General features: G+C 40.5%; 1 protein-coding gene across 1 annotated transcript; it reads right to left on the bottom strand.

Moving 5' to 3' along the window:
- Positions 1-358: 358 nt before the first annotated feature.
- On the bottom strand, positions 359-20389 carry LOC135714560 (uncharacterized). Its single transcript, XM_065237946.1, has 2 exons — positions 19994-20389; positions 359-892 (listed from the first exon to the last, which is right to left on the bottom strand). Exons 1-2 carry the CDS (start codon positions 20387-20389, stop codon positions 377-379), a joined length of 912 nt encoding a protein of 303 aa, XP_065094018.1. The 3' UTR covers positions 359-376.
- Between the last annotated feature and the right edge of the window lie 446 nt (positions 20390-20835).

Here is a 20835-nt window from a genome sequence, read left to right as displayed (position 1 = left end):
ATTCTAATAATTTCTCCTCCTCAAGGTGCCATCCTGAGTTGCGGCGCTTTGTGTTTTGTTTTATTTGTGTTTTCCTAAACAATTCTCCCCTGGGTTTTTGTTTCATTTTACGTTTCCTCGATTGCCGGCTTTCTTATTGTGGCATGATTGTTTCTATGGAGTGGCTCTATTTAGGGTGTTTTTACCGTGTGCGGTACGCTGATCAAGAATGTTTAGTCAAATGTTATCAATTAGACCTTTCAATTACACAGAGGAATAAAATTTACCTAATACAATGTGTCCCATGTAAATGGAGTTGTTGCTAGTTCATAAATTTAATTAGGTACTTATTAAATCACATTTATTCACAATTATCCACTCACAAACAAATCATCGCTCAGAACAGTCCCCAGTGCTTCTTCTTGTGCTCCTTGATGTGCACGGTCACTGGAACGTGCTTCTCGATGTAAACCGGCTTGTGGACGTACACTGGAACGGGCTTCTCAACATGAACTGCGTACGGTTTTGGCACTTCGACGTATTCCTTGTGGACAACTGGGACCTTGACTTCCACTGGGTATGGGACTGGTCGGTCAACGTGGACTGGAACCTTTTTCTCTACATAGACTGGTACTTTCTTTTCCACGTAGACTGGAACCTTCTTCTCAACATGCACCGGGTATGGAACATTCACTTCAACTGGCACGTGCTTCTCGATCTCAACTGGATACGGAACTGGAACGTTCTTGGTGATGGTGGTGATCTGGTGCTTGACTTCGTGATGATGGTCTTCAAATCCATGGGAATCCTGACCGTATCCCAGTTTCCAGAGGCCTCGTTTGTCCTTCTTGGAGGAATCGTCAACTGCCACACAGGAAGCAAAGGCCAAAGCCATGGACAACACTACGAACACCTGAAATTAATTGATCAAATCGAATCAGTTGCACTTTATGACTGCACTAAGAGATGATTTGATTACTTTACCTTCATATTTTGAGATGCCTTAATTAATTCGCTCCAGTGACTTTCGGATTGAACTCAACGGTTGAGACGGTCCTGAGCGAATGATGAATTGTCTTCAAAAAGGTGTGATTTTTATATTATTTCACCGAAAAAGCAGAAAGTCGATGTGATACAATAAAAGTTCGCTTATTTACACCATTCCGATTGATATGGCCAAAAACCGACGGTTTCTGTGTGCAAGTTTTACTGTACATTGTCGGTCATGCTGGATTGAAAATGAAAAATGCATTAGTTGTCCGAAAAAAGTTGTTACCTATTAGATGAAGGTCATATAGTAGAAAGATGCTCTCGGTAACAGCGATAAAAAGTGCTGATTGGATATTGAGCCTCAATGATGATGACATGATTTGGTGACTTGTCATTGATTGGACATCAAGGTGCTTCAAAACATTTTGCTCCATCAAGCTCAACGATTCTAAATCAGGTCCTGATAATTCTCTTCAAATTTGAACTCATTTGGATGCGAAACCAAACTGCACTTTGAAGTTTACATGGGAATTATTATGGGAAAAGTGAACTTTTTGTTCTCAACGTTCTAGCCCTTTGCTAAAGAAATCTACGGAAAAGTATGTGTACAGCTTTGCTGAAGACCACTTTTTGATTATAATTTAAGGTTATTAGTTATTGGTTGATTTCGAACACTCTTTGCTCGACTGTTGAGCTGTTCAGTTCGTTTTCTTTTTCGCTCGAGTTCTCGCTTCGATTCGGTTTGTGCTCTCGCGTTGCGCCGTGGAAGCGTCGCCACCTTCGCGCGTTCTGGCAAGTTTACTGCAACTTGCCAACACGAAACAAATGGTGCGTAAACGTACCAATGATTCAGCAGCGGGCCCTTCAAAGAAGGTGGTAATCCAGCACAACGCGTTCCAACCACAACACCAGCTTCCGTGACCAGTTGTTCCTGGTGCACTTCACGAAGGGATCCACCAGTCTAGCGGCTCTGAGATCCAAAATCCGGGACCTGTTTCAGGTCATCATCAGTTGGGAACATTACAAATCCCAACATCGTGATGTTACGCAGTGTATGAACTGCCTCTCCTACGGCCATGGCACCAAAAACTGCCATATGAAGACTATCTGCGGCAAGTGTGCTGGAACTCACTCCACTGCGTCCTGTGAGCAAGATGATGACATCGAGCCAACGTGTGTCAACTGCGGTGGAAACCACCAAGCCTCCAATCGCGGATGTCCCAAGCGAGTGGAGTTCATCAATATCCGTCGGAAGGCTACGATCAATAATCAGCCCGGTCGCCTCCGTAATCATCGTTCGCCTCCTGCACGCACGGAAGTCCAGTACCCAGCTCTCCAGCCCCGTCGACATGTTCCAAACTTAGAACCACTTCCGCTCAACAACCAACAAGTCAAGCATGTGAGTATTCCTAACAATCGAACAGTCCAGCATCGTCTCGCTGCTGCTGCTGCCCAGCCAATGCCAGGTCCCTCCACCGCCCCTGGATTATCATACGCTGGTGTTGTCTCAGGTGAGCCTGTCGACGATTCTCCGTTCACCTCGGAGGAACTTGTGACGCTCGTGGCCGAGGTCATCATCATCTTGCGCACCTGCAAGACTCGATCTGAACAGCTTCATGCTGCCCTGTCCCTTGTCACTAAGTATGGACCGTGAAGCCATCAAGATCGTAAATTGGAACGCTTGCTCCTTGAAGAGCAAAAACATCGAGTTTGTTGAGTTTCTCAATGAACGAAACATCGACATTGCCATCATAACTGAAACCCACCTGAAGTCTGAAACAAACGTCTACCTTCCCGATTTCCGGCTCGTGAGGCTAGATCGAACCAACTCTGGAGGAGGAGGAGTGGCTATTGCAATAAGGAGAAACATCTGCTGTCGACTGATGCCCAGCTTTCAGCTGAAGATCATCGAAGCCGTAGGGGTGGAAGTTTCTACTCCTATCGGCCCCATCACCATCGTCGCGGCTTACTGCCCCAAACAAGTCAACATCAGGGACGGATCGGCAGCAGATCTGCGACGAGATATTATCAAGCTAACACGACGACGGGAAAACTTTATCATCGCTGGCGACCTGAACGCCAAACATCAAGCTTGGGGCAACAATCGGCGCAATCAAAACGGCACCATCCTGAACAACGACCTGCAGGAAGCGCAGTACAACATCTTGAGTCCGGAAACTCCCACCCGGTTGAGTCGGTCCGGTGTTCACGCTACCATCGATATCTTCATCAGCAACATGGGCAACAACATCGCTCAACCTATCACCTATCAGGAACTCAGCTCGGACCACTACCCGGAGGTGACTGAGGTGGGATCCTCCGTAAATCGATTTGAAGCTTTCCGGCGCAACTATCATCGTGTTGACTGGGGTCAGTTCCAACATTGCGTCGACTCCGCTGTAGACTACGATGTCCAACCGGAATCGTCCGAAGATGTTGACCGGTGTCTGCGCTCCATCTATCAAGCAATTTCCCGGGCCAGGGAGCTACATGTGCCAGTATCCAGACAGGTGAGTAATACTCTGAACCTTGACAGGCCTACTAAAGACCTCATTAGACTCCGCAACACGATTCGTAGGCAGTACCAGCGTACTGGGCTGCCTAACCTGAAGACCAACTGCAACCGTTTGAACAAAATCATCCAAGCCAGGATGGTGGATCTCAGAAATATCGATTTTGCAAACAAGATTCGCTCTCTCCCAGATTGTGCTAAGCCATTCTGGAAAATGGCAAAGATTTTGAAAAATAAGCCGAGGCCCATTCCTCCCCTTTCCTCTCCTAACCAAAATTCGGACCCATCTTTACTAATAACCCCATTTGAAAAGGCCAATGCTCTTGGACAACACTTTGTAAATTCACATAACCTTGGCCACACCATGGTGAGTCCCCACGAGCCTGCAGTATCACAGGCAATGGCTAGTGTCGCTGCCACCCCCGTAGTTGTCCCTGACGAAAGTAGAATATCGGCTGATGAGGTGATAGCAGCGATTAAATCAACAAAGAACATGAAGGCCGCTGGTGTCGATGGAGTGGTCAACCACGAGCTGAAAAACTTGAGTGTTGACTTCTTCAAGCACCTTGCAGTGGTCTTCAACAAGTGTTTAATGCTTGGCTACTTCCCTGCATGCTGGAAGTTATCCAAAGTTATTCCAATTCACAAACCTGGCAAAGACCCTACCAGTGCCAAAAGCTATCGCCCCATCAGCCTCTTGTCCTCCATCTCGAAGCTATTCGAAAAATTGATACTCAGCCGTCTGCTGGTGTTTTCAAATGATAATAACATCTTTCTCAAAGAGCAATTCGGGTTTAGGAAAGGCCACTCTACCATCCACCAACTCGCACGGGTTACTAACATCATCAAGCGGAACAAGTCCGTTTCCAATACATCTGCCATGGCATTGTTGGACGTCGAGAAGGCGTTCGACAATGTCTGGCATGATGGTCTAGTGTACAAGCTGCATCGATACAACTACCGAACTACCTCGTGAAGATCATCAAAAACTACTTGTCGGGCAGATCATTCCAGGTCTACTTGAACAATGTCTCCTCTGATACGTTCAACGTTGATGCAGGGGTCCCTCAAGGTAGCCTGCTTGGGCCTATCCTATTCAACATTTTCACGTCAGACGTTCCTCCCCTGCCGGGTGGTGGTATCCTGTCAATGTTCGCAGATGACACCTCCATCATCTATAAGGGTCGAGTGATCCGTGCTCTGGCGAGTAAACTACAATCAGGCCTGGATGTTTTGTCCGACTATTTTAAGAGCTGGAAGATTTGTATCAATGCAGCTAAAACACAAACCATTCTGTTTCCACATTCGTATTCACCTCGGCTTGTTCCGTCTGCTAACGTCAAGATCCATCTTGATAGCACTCCCATTGAATGGTCGAGTGAAGTAGTCTACCTTGGTCTCACCCTCGATAGCAAATTGCTATTCCGATCCCATGTGGACAAGACATCCACCAAGTGTAACATCTTGATCAGGTCGCTCTACCCTCTGATAAACAGGAAGTCCACCCTGTCCCTGAAAAACAAGCTTGCTGTCCACAAGCAAATCATTCTGCCGGCTATTGAGTATGGTATGCCAATCTGGGAGAGTTGTGCAAAGTGCCACCACTTAAAGCTTCAGAGGATCCAAAACAAGATCCTCAGAATGATCTTTAACAGTCCACCGCGAACTCGTAATTCTGAGATTCACCACCTGGCCGGTCTTCAAACACTCGAGGAGCGAAAGACTTCCACGCTGGAAAGGTTCAGAGTCGCCTGTCTGCGATCAAACCACCAGATCATTCGTGATTTGGCAACCTAGTTTAAGTAGTTAGGTGCTCAAGTAGGTAGGTTATCAAATTTTTAAATTCAAACCAAAACAATCCCACAAAGGGTATCCTGTAAATTAGCGCTAAACGCAATCATCACATTAGAATAACCAATTAACAAGAACAAAGATGAAGAGCCAAAGGCTAACCAATTGAAATGTTAAATCAAATGTTGAAACATAAAACCCAGAAAATAAACGTAAATTTTACTAAAATACTACCTCTGCTGATTACCGCTTCGGACGGCGTGGCACTAGGTCCTGCAGCAAACAGGACCAAGACAGCGGCTAAAGGTGGATAACGGCGTGACCATGACCCCCACAACGAGGAATTAGACTTGGAAAATTATGCATGTAAAACCCTTCCTCCCCCCCCCCCCCCCCCCTTAACAACAACCCGAAAAAGACTTGACTTTATCGTTCAGTTTTTTCCGGAAATTAATGCTAAACAAGCTACAATTAAATATAAATGATTTTTCCCCATATAGTTTTACCTGCTTTACTACCAGTCCCCAGAGAGCCAAAAAATTTCAAATTTGAGAGAGAAATTCTCTCTCACGAGCTCAATCTCTCAACATGCCATGTATTCTGATGACGCTCGATTTGTAACCCAAGTAACACATAAAACATCTTTTTGAAAAATAATTAGAACGGCTTGTTATATAAATGTATTATAAGTGATGCAGAAAACATTCCACGTAATGTATGAGGTTTATAGACGTTTTCTTCATACTTCCTAGATTCACCATTTTCCAAAATAATTTTATTTTGCTTTTATATTTAAATGTTATTTAAACGTGCATCTTACTGTTTTAATACCACTATAAAACTTGTCGTATACAAAATCAATCTTAGTTGAATTTATAAAGTTCTGAACTTTCCAGATTGACTTAAACATTGAAGGCGCAATTGAGCCGGACTGTCTCTTCACGCAGTGATTGGCAGTTTCTTATGAGGTATTCGGATGTTTGTTATAAAGAAAGTTGAAAACACTTTTTTATGACATCTCATAAATTAATACATCTGAAAATGTGCAAGTTGTCTTTAAAGGAGATGAAAATACTTTAAAATAACATTCTGTCATAAAGATGTTTTGCTGCTATCAAAACATCTTTATGACGGATCGAAAGCGTGTTGTACGCGGATATAATTTTCATGCCATTGGCAAGAACATGATAGATACTTATAACAAACCTCTCATCAAGCGGAGTTGGTCTAGTAAGGAAGTAATAAGTCTACCACGCCAAGGACCCGTGATCGAATCCCATGCTCAGTTTTTTTTGTGATTTTTTTTTTTCTGCTGGGATTTATGATGTTTCCAAAACATGTTATAAGACCAGTATTTAGTTGTATAAGCTCCGCGTCTTGCACTTTTTAGGTTATATAAATGTATTAAATGACGTATATTAAAGTATTATTGATTCTTTACGTAAGTCATTAAAAAGTATTTTCAACTTCTTTATGACAAGCCGTGTTGCTTGGGGATTTACCTTTCACAGATTACAACATAGAGTACCTGTCACTACAAAAAATATCTGGAACCTCTATTTTTAGTTTATTATTTGAAGTCCCTCCTATTTTTCATATTCTGCCTAAAAGATACTTTCTGCCCCGCCCCATACATAAAAATCGGCGGGAAATTATTTGAGGGGTGAGCAATTTTGTGTACAGAATGTGTTAAAAGAGAGGAAGTCCCTAAAAGAGAATGTTAATCTAAATGCATTTATAGAGGTACCAGACATTAATTAATTAATTTAGCTTTATTTAGGAGGCTTTCAGCCTTAGGCTGGTTCGCCTCCAAGGTACCAGACATGTTTTGCACTGCAGTGTCCTCTATGAACAATTAACGGAAAACACATTGTGTGTAGTTTCCGATAGGTGTCACCGCAAACAACAGCAGTGACATCTGATGCAACAAGAATGCAGAAGCTTGACAAAACGATTAATTTGTATGGGCTGAAGATAATTACCCCCCCCCCCCTAAACTCTGTCTACGTAGTTTATGAACAGCCCCTTATAAGTAAAAACTATTTTTTACACGCAGAGCCAAAATTTTCAAAAAAAAAAAAAGTTGCTTAAGAGGAGACATACATTCGATGAATTACCAACAACTGACTGTAAAACATATCGGGTACCTCTATATATGCAATTAGATTAACATCCAAAGTCCATCCTTTTTACATATTCTGCACAAAAGAAACTTTCTACCCCGCCCCATTCTTAATAATAAGTATAATAGTCAAAAATGCATGACAAACATCAATTTTGCGTGGTTCTATGTCATACTGCGATCGTATCTAGGACACAACCCTTTTTTTTATTATTCAGCGTTTATTAGGCATCACTGCTTCCTTAAAACAGTGATGCTCTGTATACGCTTGATTCTCACGTGAAGCGTTTAATAAGACATTATTTTACATTTAATAATCCATTATTCAACTGTGGGATAATTAACCCGAAAATAAGAGGGACGGGGAAAGGGAAGGGTGTATTTCTAAGTGATTGTTTTTTTTTATTGCTGACGTGGCTCACACTACACAGATATTAGAAGATTTATTAAATACTTATACATATCTTTGCATGAGATTCGAACCATGTACCTACATCTTGAAGTCCAGAGCGAAGCAGCAATTTTGCAGCAAGTGACCAGGTTTAAGCTAAAAATTTGCAGTGTTTCAGGTGACCATCGTTTTATTCGCAATAATTTCGCAAGCAGGACGATAAAACAAATCGAGTGTCTCGATACCTGTAATACCCAAGGATTCAGCCCTCCATATGTTTCTCAACTCCGGCCAAATGCTCAAACCCCAGCACAAAGATCTACTCCAATTACTTTGTACTAAAAAACGTGATCTAAAAGGGAAAGGACGGGCGAAACAGGATCCTACACCCAACCGGTGGATGTAAGATTCGCTTACAATTATGTGGGATTCATCATCAGAGGATGTAAGTGGAGACCGCATGAACCGAGGATGCGATATACCTAGCTGCGGTCCGATGTAAGAAAATTGGATATCGAAAAATGTGGAGTTGTATTAGTGAGTGAAATTAATTATGTCGAAAAAAAATAGAAAAAAGGTTGCCGACTGGACTCGAACCACGGACGTTGCGATTATCAGACCTGTACTTTCTCCACTACTCTCTCCACGCTTCTGAATATGGTCAGCCTAAAAGCAAACATGAAGCGCTCATTTTCTCGCATGCTCGACTTCGTATGCTTTTTCTGTAGGAGAGATTCGAGTTAAGTGTGTGCGTCGTTCTACAATGTTCTACAATGTGCGTCGTTCTACAAGCTTACTGGTACCTATAGTCGAAAGCGTAGATGCAACACGAAATAAAAATGCTCGACTTCGTATGCTTTTTCTGCAGGAGAGATTCGAGTTAAGTGTGTGCGTCGTTCTACAATGTTCTACAATGTACGTCGTTCTACAAGCTTACTGGTATAGTCGAAAGCGTAGATGGAACACGAAATAAAAAAAGACAAAAAAACCATTACATCGCCTGCATGGTCAATTTCTAACATTCGTTGCGATGTTCATGAACAGAGGATGATAGGAAACGGAACTAACATTCATTGTAATAGATTTTTGGTTTGCGTGTAGAAAACTTTGTATGGCTAAGGTCCCAGGGTAATACCATAGAGGTAACTCTAAGACTAGAAGATCCCGAAATAACGTGCTCAACTTTTTGGCTCAGCTCTGGTACTATCTTCGGTCTCAAGCTAATCGATTCACCCCTCGAAACATAGGAAAAACCAATAACCCCTCATTTTATCTGTCAAACTTTCATAGCGAATCAAAACAAACATTGCGTAGTACTAGAATTTCGACTAGAATGGGGTACGTTAATCGTTTGCTTGGGACCAATAGGCTAGTCAAGTAGTAAGCCAATTTAAAATCGTTAGTTTCGTATTGATTGTTGGTAATACTGCCAGATGATGGTCTCAAAGTTACCAGGAAGGTTTATTTTTCCTATCAATATTAAGCACTATTTACAAACGAAAGAAATGGTTTGGATCTATTTTACGTAGAGTTAGTTTACTAATTTGGTCCAGTTTTTGCCGTAGGGTCTAAATCAAATTTGAAATATATTTTTAAATTAAACATATATTCGAACCTTGTTCGGTAAAAAAATTAAAATAATACAAAAATGTGTAATTTAACTAAGGGCCAATTCGAGCACCACTAGGGCCTAAAACTAGCACATTTACTCTAGTTTTATTTCTTGCCGTTTAAGAAGAATTACAACTTTTTTTTAAATAAAAGTCCATCCATCCACAGAATATTTCGTGCTGAAATCATAATATTCATAATTTGACTTACTAAAAGCACAGTGAAAAAGATTACTGATTAATAACGCTTTTGATTCGCTTTCAACAGACTTGAAAATACCAGTTAAAAATCCTTTGAAAAGCCCCCTGTACAGCAAGTCGAAAAAAATGGCCGCTGTACCTTGATGATAAACAAATCGCCGGCCACTCTGTAACTCTTTACTCCTATGGTAAACACTCATCAGCAAACGTCAGTCTGTGCGTAAAACATTGTGGACATTTCCTTACCCTTTCACTCCTATGAAAATCCCTTAAAATACAGTCCAGCTTTGCATGAAGAGACGGCGCCTTACTGGTACCATGCACAGTAACCGCAAATAACCCAATAATGACTACAAGGTAAGCATTTTCGAGAGAAACTAGGACTATTCTTTAAATGAGTAAAATTTTACCCATTTATGAGTAATTACAACTACAAAAATAAGTAGTAAGTATTCATTTGTGAGTAACAAATACTCATAAATGGGTAATCTTTTTACTCATTCAATGGGTAGTCCCAGTCTCCCTCGAAAATACTTACTTTGTAGTCAATATCGAGTCTTTTATAGTAATTATTGGGTATTTTGCGGTTACCGTGTTGTGGAGTGAAGAGATAATACAAAGTTCGCTAGATTTCATGCACAGATTGACAGATGTTTATGGGATTTTACCATAGGAGTAAAGAGTTGCAATGCAGAGTCGTCGAAAAACGTCAATGCTTAATGAGCATGCAACCATATATCTGCTTCTCTTTCATAAGAGCCAATGTCGCAAACGTAAACAATGACTATTTGCGCGAATTTCTCGAGAATGGAAAACCACTCAAGTTAACCACCATGATAATTATGTAGAGGGAGAGTCCCCCTTATCCAATAGCATTGGTGGCTTACATGGATTGACTTTGAACTACGAGAAATTTACGAAAGAAGCCATTGTTTTCGTTTTCAACATTGGTCCTTGTGAACGATCAGATATCATGAGAATTTTATTTTGACAGATCGATGGCCAACTATACCAGTTATACCACTGAGGCAACACAAAAAAGGGGCCAACTTTTAGTCAGTTATTTTGTATGAAATTCCACATATGTTATGTGTTGTTATACAGCATTTATTCAATATATATGCTTATTTGTGACTCTGAATTGCTTGTTGGGTGGACTTCCTAAAGATCATGCCACTCGTGTCTTTCCCAGCTCTTCTGATCACACCTTCTAACGCGATGTTGAATAACAGACACGAAAGTTCATCACCTTGCCGTAACCCCCTTCGAGATTCAAAGGGACTCGAGAGTGTCCCCGATACTCGAACAACGCACATCACTCGATCCATCGTCACCTTGACCAATCGCGCCAGTTTATCCGAAAATCCTTACTCGTGCATAATCTGCCATAGCTGACCTTTCTTTAGCTAATGAATTATCACACTAAAACTTCATGTTAGATAGCATTTCCAATCAACTATGAAAATCGTATACTTCACGTATGAAGTTTGAATACTGCATACATGTTCTTTTATTATGCAGAACCAACTGCCAGAAATGAACAAACATATTTTTCCAAATTAAAAATATGTGATTTTCAAAGTATTCATTTGGTAGGCTCATTGCCTCTAAACGAATCCGATGGACTAATATTTTTGTTTACAATAAATTGTTGAGATCTTGATTTTTCTACTCCAAACTCATTTTCTTCTCTTTCGCTTCGGGTGCTGCCAGATCCGCCCAATCTTCTACCGTCAGTTCGGGTTCAGATTGTCGGGATTTGGTCCCCGGGGCTAGCACGTCCATTTTCACTACCCATTCATGCAGTACCTCTACCACTTCCTCTGTTTCCTGGTCATGGTCCCTCAGTCTTACACATAAAGCATTTGTTCTTGTTTTCCGGATAGAATATATTCTTCCAATTGAGGAAATTAAGCGAGCAGGGAATCTCCTTTTCCACGTCCAAGTAAACTGCTTTTCATGTACAAATGATTTTTTAATGAGAATAATGAGAAGTATATATAGAAGCAGTCAATATTATGCAATTTTATCGAAAAGGTATAAATTTCATAAAATTGTAAAAAATTTACGAATTGATTATTATAAGGTAGAAACGTGTATGAGTTTTTTTTATTTCTGACAAACTACTAACACCTGTTTGCAGACTCACAATGCTGATGACACCGTCTGAAATTATAAAACTAGAAAAAGGCTACATATATAATCATAAATCAATAAATGTAAAAGAATCTAATTACCCAACATTTGCAGCAAGCTGCTGAGAAACTTCGAATCTTTAAGGAGTTCTTCCACCACGCTCGGTGACGCCATATTGACCTGAAAATCATGTAAATCTCATAATATCGAAGTCCCAAACACACCAACACAAATACACTAAATCTGTTTACGTGAATATACGGTCAATTTCACCAACATTTCAAGTGGACATGACATGTAATACAGGTCAAAGCTACTAGCGTCACGTAACATTTGAGATTTTCTAAATACATCAGGTACGTGATATTTCACGCAAATCGGACGTGAAGATTTTTTATAGAGTAACAGTCTGTTATTCCCTACTAATACCTTATGTGGTATTGGTGTGTGTCGTGTGGGTGCTCATATAAAAACAATACGGTACTTACAGCTTGATTCGGTTAGGTGGTTTACCTGAGACGGAGTTGTCGTTGAGTGGTCGGGATCATAATATAACGAACGATGAGCACCGATGCAATGACGGAGATATGTGACGCTCGTGTACCGCTGAGTTACCCAGGACGCACTCTCCGTCAAACCGTTTAAATGCCGGGAGCGTTATCGGACGAGCGATGACGTAGATTGGCGATGCTTTGCCACACTGCGAAGCGTTTTCCCGAAAATCCTGTTTGGTTTTCCAACTTGCAGAGAGTAGGGTGGTCGTATCACCCGAATTTTCACCGGCGACCACGGCGAGCAGCTTGGGAGTTGATCTAGACTGGTATTGAACAGTTATTTCCCAGGACGTGAGCCTAGGCGATTGCACTGGCGACCCAACAAACCACTCGCGACTTCTGGCAGCCACATGGTGACGTGAACCAAGTGAGTGCAGAGGTGGTGCAGTTTGAATTCAAAATGTGTGAAACGACCCCATTGGACATCGATTATGGCTGGATTTGGTGCGTTTGTTCCAAATGGGAGGCATGCAAAATAAATTTGTTATCACTGATCTTGATTTTCGCGTATCGTGTGTAGTTTGGTTGTTGCGATTAGATGCGTTTGTTAAGTTTGGATTTTCGGAAAGGGTGTATGTCGGTCGTAGATTGTGGTAATGTAAGGAGCACGGTGGCTATAGAGCAAAAGTTTTTGCTTATTGAACAGAGGATCATGGGTTAGAACCGAGGTCTTGTTACATTACGGAGTCGATCTGTCCCAGGCCTCTATTGTTGAAATGGAACTTGGCGGAACGATTCAAAAAAGTAATTCATATGTTAAGACAAAAGTAACGTACACTTGGGCCGCTTCGGAAGACATTGTTAACTGCTTTCGGAGATGTCATTTCATTTTAATAGTTTCTTGTAGCCGATAATGAACGATCGTCGGTCGTAGCTTGATGTAAGGGGTACGGTGAACTTAGAGCGATCGTTTTTGATTACTAAGTAGAAAATCGTGGGTAAGGATCTAAGCCCCTTTTCATTACTTAGTTGATAGGGTCGCATTATTTGCTTACAAACCTTAAAAAGATCGCATAACTCTCTAGGTTTCTAGTAATAATGGGTGCCGAAATAACAATCCATTCCCTCCTCGATGACCGTAAGGACGTGGTCGTTATTGACCTCAAAAATAAGGATTCACCGGATTTACACACTGAGAATGGATTGCTAATCCCAAGCCCCATTCATATGGTTCTTTATGCAAATTTCGCTAAATCTGGTCAATCATGGAGTAGCAATATGAAATTTATGGTCGTCAATGCTCATGATCATGCTCAAAAAAGAAGGAAGTTGAAGCTGTAAAAAGCAAGCGGCAAGCAGTATCATCCCAGATTGAAATCTCGGATTTAATAGGTTCATTAGAGTTTTTATAAGACATTGATTTATTTGTAAACCGTTTAAAAATAGTTGCCCTAAGTGCTGTTTTATGATTTTACTATGTTTAAACAAATATATAAATATCGTTTCCTTTAAAATATCCCAATAGGCCGATCTTCATACAAACGAGGCAACTTTGGCATGTTGCAACTATGTTTTGTTAAAATCAGTTGAGCTGAAATTTTGACACAGAACTACAAATATGCTAAATTTGCCTGTACGTCTTATCATATTATTGGAAGCGCTTGCCAAAAATTGACGGGCTGGTTGAAAATGCACATTTATAATTCGAAATATACGGAGTGTTAAAATTTTCAACCTTATTATCAATAAAGGACGGCGTGCTTAAGAAAGTTATTTACGATATGGTTAAAAATTTCCGAAATAATAGACTTCGGAGATTTGGATTTTAAATGTGCTAATTTATTGGCCGTTTTCAACCCCGTCAATTTCCGGCAAGCGTTGCCAATAATTTGATATAACGTACTCGCAAAATTCAGCATATTGTCAAAATTTCAGCTCAATTGATTATAATAGAACATAGTTGCAACATGCCAACGTTGGCTAGTTTGTATGAAAATCAGCCTATTATGCTATTTTAAAGGCTGCCACTGTATCTTATGATAAATTAATGTTTTTGCCTGGCTGACCTCGAAAAGAAAGTCCTTTTTAGTGACCTTTTACTCACTCTTAAATCAATTTATTCGTAATATGCATTATAGCAAGACACCATTATTTTTAATAATCCATTTCTGGCATAGTTTGTTCTTTGGTTGTTAACATCAAATAAGATTCTATTCGTTAGTGAGCGAGTGAAAACATAAAAATTAATATTTTCCTAAACCTCTGGACTGTTCATGTTTTGCAAAACATCATTATTTATGAATGCAAACTTTCTTCATTTTTTGAAATCATCTAAATTTATTAACATACATCGCGACTCATAAGATGGGAGTGGAAAACTCTTTCAACCTAACTTTCTTAGAGCAAACAACAAGAACTGTTTTTGAATAGACTCAATACGGTTAACATGTTTATCATGATAAGGAGCTCAAACTACGCTATAGTATTCAAGAAGAGCTCTCAGATATGCTACGTACAGTGCTTTGATTGTGTAAGGATAATTAAAGTACATACAAAATCGATTGATAAACCCGAGCATGTTATTTGCTTTATAGATAATGCTATTGTTTTGATCAGAAAATGACAACTTAGAATCGAAAACAACACCTAAGTCTCTAACTTAATAACATTTTTGAAGTGTTTTCTGGCCTGGAGTAATTTTGTCTTGAAAAATATCATACTTTCTAGAGAACGGTATGGAAATGCATTCTTTTAAATTAAGTTCTAACAAATTTGCAAAAAACGTCAGTTTCATGTTGGAATGTTTGAATGTCAAACGCTTTGGTTATCTCAATGACAAGTTTCATGTCGTCTGCATATATTGAGACATGAAGGAATTTCATAATGTGTTCTATATCGTTGACAAATAAAATAAACAGTAATGGACCACCAAGATGTGTACCTTGTGGCACACCTGATGTGACGTTAACTATGGTAGATACATTTCCTTCAAATCTTCTCTGTGATAAATATGACTCGATCCTTTTCAGTAGCCTGGGGTTGAAACCCAACTTGGATAGCGTAAAAAGGAAGAGCGGTATGTCAACTCTGTCAAATGCTTTACTAAAGTCAGTATATAACCTTTGAACATAGTTTTCTTTATCCATTACGTTTAGAGAAAAAGTTACCAAATGTATGAAGCTAGTAGCTGTGGACCTTTCCTTAACAAACCCATGTTGCTTGCTAGTAATTGAGGATTTAGCCTGCGAGAACCCCATGTCATTAATGATGGATTCGAATAGTTTAGGAATTAATTTAGTAATTTTGTAATTTGCTATATCAGACCTTTTCTCATTTTTAAAAGTTGGGATTGAAAATGATTCCATCCAAATTGAAGCCACACTGGAAGCCATAGAGGAATTTAATTACCAAACTAAAGGTTTAGCTAGCTCCTTTGAAAGTGAGTTTAGAAAATAGGTGGTAAACCATCTGGTCCAGCCCCCTTTGAAGCATCCAAGGTTTCAAGAGCACGAATGATTTCATCGAGGGATAAATTATCAACTGTAATGTTCATCATTGGCCATTGGAGATATGGCAAATATTGATAATCTCGCTTGTTCTCACCATGAGTTGCATAAATGTTCTGAAAAAATAATTAACTGATCTCATTAGGCGTGTGTACGTCTTGTTTTTATTTTATATATCTGTATTAAGCAGACTTTCAGCCCTGGGCTGGTTCTAAACTAAAAAAGATTTTTGGTCTGACCTATTTGTTTTATTGTGTTCTTCATTTGCAGTTTTTATCTCCAAAGTCAGCCTGAATAAATAAGCGAATTAAGAAAATAATACGTCGAAAAATTTGTGTGGACCGTACATACTTGATACCAGAGCTACCTTCCCCCCTTCAACAAGCTGTCTAGGTAGCTGATGAATGTACAGATTGCTTAATTTATTGAATAAGCAACCTCCGACTAGCACGCCGTCTGTTCGGAAACATTCTCAAGCATTCAAACGCTCACTGCCGAGTCACTCAGTACAATATCTTCTGCAAATAAGAAACGCATTAAAGTTGTGAAATGGCATCAAACACACTCAGAACACTCCGTCTGCGTCGTCGTCGTCGTCGGGAGAGTAGAAAGAATGAGTATCCGCTTTCTAGAAGTTCATATTCCTGCCAACTAAGCAAAGTGATACACGCTGCAGCAGCATCTTCCATCATTTTAGCTCATCTGCGGGGGCAAGACGACGCCTCCTGGTAGGTACCGGATGAGCCTTTTGTTTTTGTTCTTTCGACACCGTGCTTTGTTTGTGTTTTTTGCTGACTTCAGACAAATAGACAGCCCTCAAAGTAGCCAAGGTGAGGAAAGGGAAGAGAATGGACGACCGGGAGTTGGAAGACATTCTAAACCAATAAAATAAATACTTTAATACGGTTGGCTTCCAACCGATGCCGACGACAACGACCGAAGGACTCGAGACTTGAGTGCATTTTGAACTGGTTCTTTTTTGTATGGGTGCTTTATTTGGTTAGCAATAAATGCGTTTTACATCAACAAACATCATATAAAGAGCGTTTGAGCTTTGAGATGAATAATTCTATTTGCTCAACGTTCACCTGCGTGAATAGCGAGAACAAGGTTGGTGCTGCTTGTATTCGAACTGGAAATTGGAGAAAAAAAAATCGAGTCTTAATTGCCGGGGACGAAACCTTTCTCTACGCTCGAAGCACCTTCAACAAAAAAACAATCTGCCAGTAAACGTGTTCCTACTGAAAATCACAACTTCAAGCCGCCAATTTATGCTTGACCCTTTTTCCGCATTCAAACGTTTTATCCTCGGGAAACTGGAAACTTTCACGTTCTTGCGCCATCGCCTACAGGGGGGCACGTAATTTCGGACGAAAGCCCTTGTTTTTACTAGTTTTCTACTATTCCACCTTCTCCTCTTTTTTTTTTCGTGAAAAGAGCCCTGTTTTCATCGCTCATTCATGCGAATCGAAAATCGAGCTTGGCCATAAAATTATTGGTTCGTTAGATTTGGTCCCTCGGCAATCTTCCATGCTATAGTAGGTAGATAGATACGGCGCGATCCGGTCCACGATGTCTGGTTTGGGGGATCGGTTCAGTCGGCACTCTGCTGCAGTAACAGAGCATAGCATCAGAAGCATGTCTCATAATCCGTAGATTCGGTTCCCTGTTTTGTTTTTTTTTTCCAGGGCTGCACGACCGGAGCGTGATCATGCGCTGGTCAACTATTAGTAGAGACGGCGCGCGGCGAACCGCAAAGCAGTCAGCATAGTACCTCTATACCCCTAATAATAATATAGCACATCATCTTTCTGGTTTCTTTTCACACCATCCACCTAATTTGAGGTAAGGGCCTGTTTCTTGCTCCACAGAAGAAGCAGGGAGCAGTCAGTGCATTCGGAGTGCGCCGTATGGTTTGTGTTGTCCTCAATCGGTGTGGTATACGATTAAATCTAACCGGTCAACTAGACCCGTCCAAACTGCCATGTAAGTGAAACCACATTCTATCGTATCCATCAACTCCCACGAGCTCCACCCGGTCAGCAGTGGCAGAGTACACTTTCTTCTGAAAAACAAGCACATCGAAGGGTTTTGTACCCCAGAAGGGAACGGGCAGTTCTTTGAATCGAACGCGATGCCGAAGTAAACACTCGGAAGCATGGCCGGGACCACCTCCAGTCACCATAGTTGTAGCACTTTGAATATTTATTTTTTTCCGCCACCCCCAGCCCAACTTCTGCTCCAAATTCACCCAAAGGCATCCCGCCGATGATGGACCGCACTCTTCTGACGATGTGCATTTCCATTGCTCCATCTAGCCTTGCTTACCGATGATGCTCGACTGTCCCACTGACTTGAACTGGTGTCTTGCACTCAACAATGCCATTACAAGTCACTGCATGATGTAAACAAATAAATATAAGCCGAAGAAAATAATAATAAAAATCTAACTTATCACGATGCCAGACGCCTAGCTCGACTCGAACGAAAGCCCTTTCGCACGTTCCGTGGTTTTCATCTGCACCGTCGTCGTCGGTCGTCATTTTTCATTCGACCCGCGAGGCCTGTCCCCGTTCGTGTAGGAATGGACACACGATGCGGTGAAGCTGCGTAGAAAAGTCACTCCAATATCGCATTCGGTTTGATTGTGGCTGAAGATTGCTGGTAGCTAACTAAACGATTGCGTCAGGGAAAGTTTTCACGGAATAAAACATTGTACTCTGCGTAACTTATAAAATGTTATCAGGCAAACTTGATAAAAGCTTGTCTATAGTCTGAACAAATATTACAATTTCCTCCTTACTTTGGACATCTTTTAATTTTTTTCTATGAATATCTCTGTCTTTGGTATTAATAGTTGTTCACAAGCCAGCATTGACATCTGTTGACCACCCTGAAGTGCACTGTGGAAGATTTCCAAAGCAGGTGGACAAAAATTGTTGAAAGTCGTTTCAACGGAATAAGTTTCCAAAAAAGTATTCTCTGACCGACGGCAACACAACGCGAATGATCGGTTTTGGGAAAATATAATTTTCCTTTAAGATGACATCAATGTTATATACACACTTAGAAATACCTAATCGTCAAGTAGCAAACTTTTCAGTCTCGGAGCACTTAATTTTACATGGCATATTTGTTTACATCTGATCCTTTATGTCAAAGATGGATTCCATCATGCACAGCTAAAAAAAAAAGTAGTGTAAATTTCCGTTACTATGATGCACATAAATGGAGCGTCATATATCATACAAGTTTAGATTAAAGATCGTGTAAATTTATGAGACATGTCATGCAGTATTCTTTATATTGTATGCAACTGTCCACTTGCAAGCTGCTAGTTTACGTGAAAAGGAAGTTTACGTGTATCAATGTTTGCATGCATGGATGTTTACATCGCCAGTAAAATTCAGAATTTTTTGGTGTGTGTGTGTGTGTTAAATTAGTTATTTCTAAGTGTTTAGTTTATCGATATTGATTTAGATGGTATTTCTAGCTAGTAAGATTTACGTTTAGTTCCTTTCAGATATAACTCCCGGTTGGGATTTGAGTAGGTTCTCGACCAGATTAGTGTGCTTGTCCTATATTCGTTTGTACACACCAAAAAATTCTGAATTTTACTGGCGATGTAAACATCCATGCATGCAAACATTCATACATGTAAACTTCCTTTTCACGTAAACAAGCAGCTTGCAAGAAATGTTGCAAACAAAAGTGGACGGTTGCATACAATATATGGAATATTGCATGACAAATAAATTTACACGATCTATAATCTAAAATTGTATGATATATGACGCTCCATTTATGTTCATCATAGTAACGGAAATTTACACTACTTTTTTTAGCTGTGTAGCTTCGTTGGTTACGATTCGTTCCTTACGCGACCTCTTAGCAAAGAAATTCGCGACAATATCCTAAACAGTTTTAGATTTGTGGTTAGAATAAAGTCCAATAATTTCTCACCGATAGTTTTTAACTTAAGCTCTATCACTAATTTAAGGTAATTTAAGAAACTAAGATAATTTGAGAAATAGATGCATAAAATCACTTCTACTTATCAACGTGGGATTTGTAATCGTTATCTGGCTAATGTTTAATCTCTTCATCTTCGTCACTCACCCGGTGTGACAGGCTACGCTGTCACTCACTGCAGGGATGTTCCCAACGGCAGGTGCGCTATCGCCAGTGTGGCCAACACTCCCCCGCACCGAACGTCTAATACGGCTAACTTCGTCACCGGTGGGTCGTAAAAACCACTCACTGTCCTCACGGTTGCGGACCGTACCTGGCCGTCCTTACTGACTTTGATGCTTATGACTTTCTCCTTTGGCCAACAGTTGCGAGGCATGTTGGAATCGGCAAAGATCACAATATCGCCCACGGCGATCGGCTTCACCCGCTGAAACCACTTGGTATGGCGGGTAATATCTGGCAGATAGTCCGATACCCAATACTTCCAGTACTGGTTTGCAAGAATCTGCGATGTGCACCAGTTCTGCCTGAGGGTCACCACGGTATCGTCGAAATTAGTGAACGGTTTCGTCCCGTTGGATGAGCCGAGCAGAAAGTGGTTCGGTGTCAGTGCTGGTGCCGAATCTTCTATCGGCACATGCGTTAGCGGACGCAAATTCACGGTATTCTCTACTTCAATCAACATGTTGCGGAGTACTTTTTTTTTTTTTTTTTTATTGAAAAAGTTTAAAATTAAAATTACAAACAATTTTCCGTTATTTTTCTTCAGGTACCTGCAGTTCTTTTTCCTGTACCGGCATTTCTTGTTTTTCTTTTTTTTTCCTTTCACGGTTCTTAAACTAACATAGAACCTACGTTACACTTGGGAAACCGATTACCAGCGGCGTACTCGGGGTTAACACATTCACTCATGTACACTCATTCATATTCACTCACTCTATTTCATCCATACATATATAACCGAACACACGAATACAAGGGAAGGGAAACTTAGCCTAACTTAACCTATCTTAACCTAAAATTTTGTTCATTGCTTTCTTTACTTTTTCATATCACTGTTTTCATTGATTTTCTTAGCAAATATTTACACAATTTCCGAAATGTCGTCTAAAGAAATCTTTATGTTTCCAC

This window comes from Ochlerotatus camptorhynchus, unplaced genomic scaffold, assembly GCF_037179485.1.
Source record: "Ochlerotatus camptorhynchus isolate MF236.1 unplaced genomic scaffold, CSIRO-AGI_Acam_v1.1 ptg000045l, whole genome shotgun sequence".
In the NCBI taxonomy this organism is placed as follows: domain Eukaryota; kingdom Metazoa; phylum Arthropoda; class Insecta; order Diptera; family Culicidae; genus Ochlerotatus; species Ochlerotatus camptorhynchus.
The sequence above is the reverse complement of the archived record's forward strand: the minus strand, read 5'-3'. Positions and strand labels throughout refer to the sequence as shown.